Source organism: Podarcis melisellensis (assembly GCF_964234715.1).
Source record: "Podarcis melisellensis genome assembly, chromosome: 10".
NCBI lineage: Eukaryota > Metazoa > Chordata > Lepidosauria > Squamata > Lacertidae > Podarcis > Podarcis melisellensis.
Genome location: NC_138542.1, coordinates 43,495,571 through 43,502,909, shown reverse-complemented (window position 1 = coordinate 43,502,909; position 7,339 = coordinate 43,495,571). Strand labels below are relative to the sequence as shown.

The following is a 7,339-nucleotide window of genomic DNA, read 5'->3' as shown; positions in this document are numbered from 1 at the left end:
AGTCAAGACTAGCTTGATGCACTGATTTCAATGTGACTTAAGTTCAATTAACAGTGTCTAGATCCAACCCTAGATGTTTGGCTTTGCCAAAATGGTACCAAACTATGAATGGCCAGAGAAAAGAATACAGAACACAGCTGCTTCCAAGCATTTTCCACAAGGTAAGAACAAGATATACACATCCAACAAAATAATTTGCAGTAGGATGAAAACCAGGATCTGACCTATCACTGGGCAGAGTGAGATGGTTGATTCAGGTAACAGATTCTGATTGCAATTACAGGGTGGCAAATTTGCTTAGTTAAAATATTTATATGTTGCGTTTTATGGCATAGATCTCACATAGCGGAAAACAACCAAAGGAAATCCAACGGAGGGACACCTGAATTGTGGAAAATATACAAAACCAGAATCATAAGGAAGTACTGAGGTTTAGAAATAAATGGCATAAAAAGCATTGTAAAAAAAAGGTAAAGTGGAACAATTAAGTCTTCAAGGCATATTTTAAGGGCTCTTTTCTGTAGGAAGAATTGTGCAACTGCACGGCACTCACCAAATATTAAATAATAATAACAAGAAGAATGGTAATAAAGCTACTCATTTATACTGCTGGCATATTTATTTAAGGTATGGATATAGTGCCTTTCAGGTGAACCTCATGAAGCAGTTTACATAGACATGGTAATACAATAAGCATCAATTGCAACAATATAATAAAACAGCAAAGGCAGGCTTCAAGGGAGAAGACCTTTCCAACACTAGATCTCCCCTGCCCTCAGAGAAAGATGGCCTTTGAATAGCCCTGGGGTGGCAGTTGTGGGAGAGGCCACCTCAGCTGCAACACCAAATGTTCGAGTGTGGGCAGCTCTCAAGGCTCCTCCAGGGGGCAGGGGGTGGAGGGTGGATCTGAGCACATCTTGGATCACCCTTAAACGGGACTATATTTTGGTATATAAAAAAATAGGGTGCCACGAATCTTGATAAAAATGCTGTAGGTGCAAGCACTAAATGGCTGCCGCGGGGAGCAAAACAGAGGTGACAGAACTGGGGTGGGGAGGAGAGAGAGGCTCCTTTGTCCCAGAGCAAAAATAAATCAGACTGGCTGATGGTGGAGGGCTGTTGGCTACCCCCCTCTCCATGGAAAAAAACAAAACTGGAATATATTTGTGTTTTGAAAGTCACCTCGTGTCACTGCTAATTTTTACCCAGCAGTAAAATTAAGATTCATTTACCTGCCCGCTGACAGCGTTACACATCAGTGTCAGTAATTGCACTCAGATCTTTGGGTCACTGACTACCTGCGTGAAGGTATTTGATCACAATTCTTTGTTTTTCTTACCTCAAGTTTCTCCCCTCAGCTTAGGGCAGCTGCATCGTTTGTCATGGCTGCTAACACCACGGCACCTCCCCCAGGCTGCGGCGACATTGACCCCGATTATTATTACCTCTGTGACATCTGCGAAGCCTGGGGCATCGGTCTGGAGACGGTGGCTGCTGCAGGCATCCTGGTCTCGCTGGCGCTTCTGCTGGCATTCTTCGTCCTTAGCTGCATGGTCAAAGACAAGACCAAGCAAAGCATGGTCCCCATTCAGCTCCTCTTCCTTCTGGGCACCCTGGGAATCTTCAGCCTCACCTTTGTGTTCATCATCCGGCTCAATAAGCAGACTGGCCCTGCTCGCTTCATCTTACACGGGGTCCTCTTTGCCCTCTGCTTCTGCTGCCTTCTGACCCATGCTTTCAACCTCGTCAGGCTGGTGAGAGGAAAGGCACCCTTTTCACTACGGTCTATGCTGGTATACACTTTGGGCCTCACTGCAGTTCAGTTGATCATCGCCGTCAAGTACATCCTTATCACAGTCGGAAGAGACGGCATCGATTTGGAGAGGATGGGGAGAGAACAACGCAACAAGGACTTTGTCATGCTCTCGACCTATGTGCTCGTCCTCATGGGCCTCACCTTTGTGGTTTCCATGTTCACCTTCTGCGGACCATGCAAGGGCTGGAAGAGGCATGGGATGCACATCTTTCTCACCGTTCTCTTCTCTAAAGCCATCTGGGCTGCGTGGATCACAGTGCTGTTCATCAGTGGCTTCCCTGGCGATGGTACCCAAAGCAAGTGGGATGACCCACTCATTGGTGTTGCTTTGGTGCTGAACGGATGGGTTTTCCTGATGATGTACACAGTGCCTGAGATCTGTTTTCTTGCTACCCCATGCCAGACTCCAGGAAAAAATCCTCGGAAGACCACAACCACGCAACAGAGCATTGAAGCAGCAAGTACTCAAGGTATGCAGCTCTTCTGATGTCTAAGAGTAGATGCGTAAACAAGAAAACCAGAATGGCAGGGATATTTTAAGCTAAGAAATGCAGAGATGAAGTCAAGTGGATTACAGTTTAGTATAATTTTAGCACATGAAAATGCTAAAGAAAATTACCATAGTTTGAATCTTGACTAAGGCTGAAAACCTGCCCAGTAGACCACTAGGGTTACATTCTGGGAATCGTACCTAAAGCTAAAATCACATATAGCCAAAACCCACTGGGTTCAATGGCGGGTGGGACTGCCAAAGTCTCCCCCCACCCCCACCCCAGTTTCTGCCCCCTTTTAATTAATTATTTGTTGTTGTTATGCACGTAAAGCTGAATGTGCACCAGTTAAATGTGTGCTAGTTGTGTGCTTACTGTCCTCACTTACTTGGAGTAAGTCACACTTTAACTCACCAAGGCTTGTGCTGTAAATGAGGAACCTCTGGTCCTCCAGATGCTGCTAGACTGCAACACTCATCAGCCACAGCCAACATAGCCCAGAGGGATGATGGGAGTTGTAGTTCATCAACATCTGAATGAAGCCATGCCTCAATCCCATTGAACTCAATAAGCTTTAAGTTATAGTAGCTTAATATAAGTACAATTGGTTTCAGTGAGCCTAAAATGTGACCAACATGGTCTGAATCCAACTTTTTTAAAAAAAAGAAGAAATAGCTCTTAATCCCATTGAAATCAATGGGACTTAAGTTAGTTGTGCCGAGGCATCACTAAATAAGGGCTTGTGCACAGTTCCGCTTATCCTGTGCCTAGAAAGCATGTGTCTGAGTGGTTTTCCACTTGCCTCGCTCTTTCTAGGGACAGTCTGAGTAATTTTGCTTTGCTTTCCCCTGGAAAACTCACTCTTTACCAATAAATTGTAACCAACAGCAATCTGCAGAAAACCCAATAGCTGTTTGTTCCCATTTATTGCTAAAGAGTGGCTTTTCCCATGGGAAGTGGAGCAGGAGCAGCAGGACAAACATAGGAGTGGATAGGCTTTTCGTCTGGATACAACATTCTTAAAAAGAATAAGAACATTAACTGTTTTGACTTGTGCATTTGAAACAATAACAACACCAGGTATGCATATTTTGAATTTTTAAAAAAATATATGGTATATCTCAGAATCAAAATAGTGAAAACACTGTATTTACAGGAATGTAAATCACACCTTTTTTGGCCAAATTATGTCGCAAAAATTAGGGTGCGCATTAGATTTGATGGCACATTTACATTTGCCAGCAAATACTTTTTTGGTTTCAAGTTTTTTAAAATTGAGGTGTGCATTAGATTCGATGTTGCATTACCTTCACATAAATATGGTAAGGGGGGAAAACTCTGTTAATACAAGAAAAACATAAAATGCAAGCTGGATATTTAGTTTTCTTAAAGAGTCATTTGTGATGACAATACATTTAGAATTTTACCGAAACTCCATTGGTAAAATAGAGCATGATATATAATTAAAGGCTTTCATCATGAGACTGGTCATCTCTTCTCAGGTTGAGCACTCCCATCTCATATAGCAAAATATACATGAGTCAACTTATTTTCTTTTTATAAAAAAAAAAAATAAAGTGGACAACAGCAGGGCTACTGCCTGCCAGTACAACAAACAATATTGTTCTATTGCTTTTGCATTAGGAGTCACATGATTATTCAGCAAAGACTTACAGCACTTCCAGACTGTCAGTGTTTCAGGGTAGGATTCAGCTTACCAAACTGCACAGTTAAAACTGATCTGAAGTTCTTGTGAAACACTTCCCCCAAAGATCAGACTTTTCATAGTAGTAGTAGTAGTAATAATAATAATAATAATAATAATAATAATAATAATAATAATAAATTATACCCCACCCATCTGGCTGGGTTTCCCAAGCCACTCTGGGTGGCTTCCAACAAAATATTAAAATACAATAGTCTATCAAACATTAAAAGCTTCCCTAAACAGGGCTGCCTTCAGATGTCTTCTAAATGTCTGGTAGTTGTTTTTCTCTTTGACATCTGATGGGAGGGCATTTCACAGGGAGGGTGCCACTACCAAGAAGGCCCTCTGCCTGGTTCCCTGTAACTTGGCTTCTCACAGCGAGGGAACCGCCAGAAGGCCCTCGATGCTGGACCTTAGTGTGTGGGCAGAATGATGGGGGTGGAGACGCTCCTTCAGGTATACAGGACCAAGGTCATTTAGGGCTTTAAAGGTCAGCACCAACACTTTGAACTGTGCATGGAAACGTACTGGGAGCCAATGTAGGTCTTTCAAGACTGGTGTCATGTGGTCTCGGCAGCTGCTCCCAGTCACCAGCCTAGCTGCCGCATTCTGGGTTAGTTGTAGTTTCTGGGTCACCTTCAAAGGTAGCCCCACATAGAGTGCATTGCAGTAATCCACGGAAAGTGATGGGGAAATGCACTTGGAAGTGTGGGAAAATGCTCCTTCATGCAATGTAATCGAATCTCTCCTCAAACAAATCAGGCTCAATGAGCAGGTCATCAGGAAGAGCATGTTTCGAGCTCATCAGCTACTGAACTTAAATTATTGGTTTGGGACTTGGATTCCATTTGCCAACCTGGAAGTGATGCCTTATGGGTAGTCCTCCTTTGAATCCATGACTGATTCTGCCATAGGAGGCTCACCAACGTCAGTCAGCAGCTTTGGGGCAACAACCACACTGCTGGGATAGGGGTCAATGTGCGCCTCACTCTTCCACACTGAGCCACCATCTGGGAATTGCTGGCAAAAGTTATTACCCAATCAGTTGAATGGGGCCCCTGCCAGACTTCTGGTGTCAGTTCTGTGGCATTAACCCTCTTGTTTTTTTCACCCTTATTCATCAGCCCCAGACAAAGAAGGAGCTGAGGAAGATGTTTTGCTCCTCACAGATGAGAACCGCTTTCAGTCAAAGGTAAATCTGGATTTCGCTGGAAAGATAGGGCAGCTGTAGTCAAATTGTGGTGTCGCAGTGGAAGAGCATCTCTGCAGAAGGTTACATGTTCATTCCCCTGCATCTCTAGGTAGGGTTAAGAATCCCCAGTCGGAAACCCTTGAGTGTAGACAATGCAGATCTAGACGTTCAATGGTCTAATTCGGTGTAAAGCAGGTTCCTGTGTTGGGTCCTCCCACCTGCTCCCCACCCCCACCCCTGCCTTTTGGGTGAGCTTTTTGCTTTGTTTTTGTTTTGTATACTTTTGATTCTAGCTTCCTGGCATGGCTATTTTCAGAGACTGGGCAGAGGAGGAATGGTGGAAACTGCTTCCCCAGCCTGACCCTTCCAGAGAAGAAGGAGACAGTTCAGAATTACAACAGGGGTTTGAGGGAGGCCATGGGTCAGAGGCAGATGAGGGGGAAAGATGGGAAATAATGGGAGAGGAGAAGGAGGAAGAAGAAGCACAAGGGGAGAGACAGCTGACAGACTCAGTGTCTTTAGAAAGCATTCCAGACCCACCCTCCCAGAACCCAGTGGGCATTAAAAGAAGGAAAGCAGAGAGCTCAGAGGCAGAAGGCACAGATTAGCCACCATAGGGATGACGTATAATGGGAGAGATGGAGGGAGTGGGGTTTCACTCGGAACAACACCATTACCCCAAGAGGCTGAATTTCTAAGCCTCTTTCTCTGAATATGGAATAAAAAGCATTGGTAAGAATTTCCTCGTCTTCTCTGTTCCTGGCAACCTGCCGTGGGGGGTTGGATCCTCTGAAGCTAACTGTTTTATAAATGGTTTAGTCTTTCCACTTTCTCCAGGACAACTGACAGGAACTCCTCCTTCCTTTCCAGATCTTTGGATCCAAACTATGTTTCCAGATCCCTCGGGCAACCCTGCAGCCAGCATACAGGCCAAGTGTGGCGGCGTGTGTTGAAGCCAAGGAACCGAGAGCAGACATCCATTGAGTGGAATCCAGAAAGAGATGTCTAATGGCTTGCTGAATTATGGCTGTTCCCTTTGTCCTTCAGCTCCTGCTTCTCCAGCCTGCTCCACTTTAAGCTCAGCTTCTAAATTAAAACAGTCTTCCAAACATAATCCACTGCCCCTCATCATAACTTTTCTTTTTCGGGTGAGATGACTTCTGACTTCAGATATCTTTGAAGATTCTGTCCTATTTGTGATTCTAAAGATTGGGGTGGCAACCAAGAGTTTCCTTAGTTATGCCCTTATCGCTCAGCAGTGGTGACATCAGAGGAGGACTTTGGGGTAAGAGTCCAGGGCCCCAACTCAACAAAAATGAGCAGGGACACACACAAACACAGCAGGTCTGACTTCTCACATATTGATGTAAGTGAAATAATACACATAACCATCTCAAGAGAACATCAAGCCCAGACTCTAAACTTGCCTGATTGCACCACTGTCTCCCTGCTTACTGCCATGCAACTCTCCCAGAGAAGCCTTCTGCCAGCCTTGCTCACAGTTTCCCAAAGAGGGAGAAAAACTTATCACAAGATGTTGATGGACTATAAAACTCTCATGACCATTGGTGGCGCTGGGTAGAGCAGATGGCAGTTCAACAACATCTGGAGGACCTCAGCTTAGCAACCACTGGTTCCTTTGTCCACTGGTTCCTATATTCCAAACGATGGTGGGAGTTAGGAGCTCAACAGCATCCCGTGGGCCACAGATTCTCCAACCATGTTCTGGAGAAGAATCTCTATCTAGGCAAGTCTTTCTTTCCCTTGAAATTTCATTTCACTTTGAGTTGCTTGCTGACCCGGAATAAACTATTTGTGCTTCCCATATAGAGCATTTCATTACTAAAATAACAGATTTTCACAATTGCAGCTGTGCAAATATACAGGGGGAAATGGGAGGGGGGAATGCTTGAAAATAGCCAGGTTTTAGGATTGCAAGCTGGCACCTTTTAAAGTCTAGGGTTTTAAAAAACTTTTGATAGAAGGCATGATTGGCCAGCTACTTCTTGGTTCAGAGACAGTGGTATAAATTCAGCATTTAAAACAGGCCCTGGTATTAAAGACGAACAGCTGGGTCAATGCCCAGGAAGAGGCATGATGTAGATTCTGAACCACTTGTACACCTCTTTATG

At 44.3% G+C, this 7,339-nt stretch overlaps 1 protein-coding gene across 1 annotated transcript; it reads left to right on the top strand.

Annotated features, from left to right (window-relative positions):
* Positions 1-1,348: 1,348 nt before the first annotated feature.
* On the top strand, positions 1,349-6,308 carry LOC309379419 (G-protein coupled receptor family C group 5 member D-like). The gene is made up of 3 exons (XM_081928531.1): positions 1,349-2,286; positions 5,140-5,207; positions 6,078-6,308. Exons 1-3 carry the CDS (start codon positions 1,383-1,385, stop codon positions 6,189-6,191), a joined length of 1,086 nt encoding a protein of 361 aa, XP_081784657.1. The 5' UTR covers positions 1,349-1,382; the 3' UTR covers positions 6,192-6,308.
* The last annotated feature ends 1,031 nt before the right edge of the window (positions 6,309-7,339 follow it).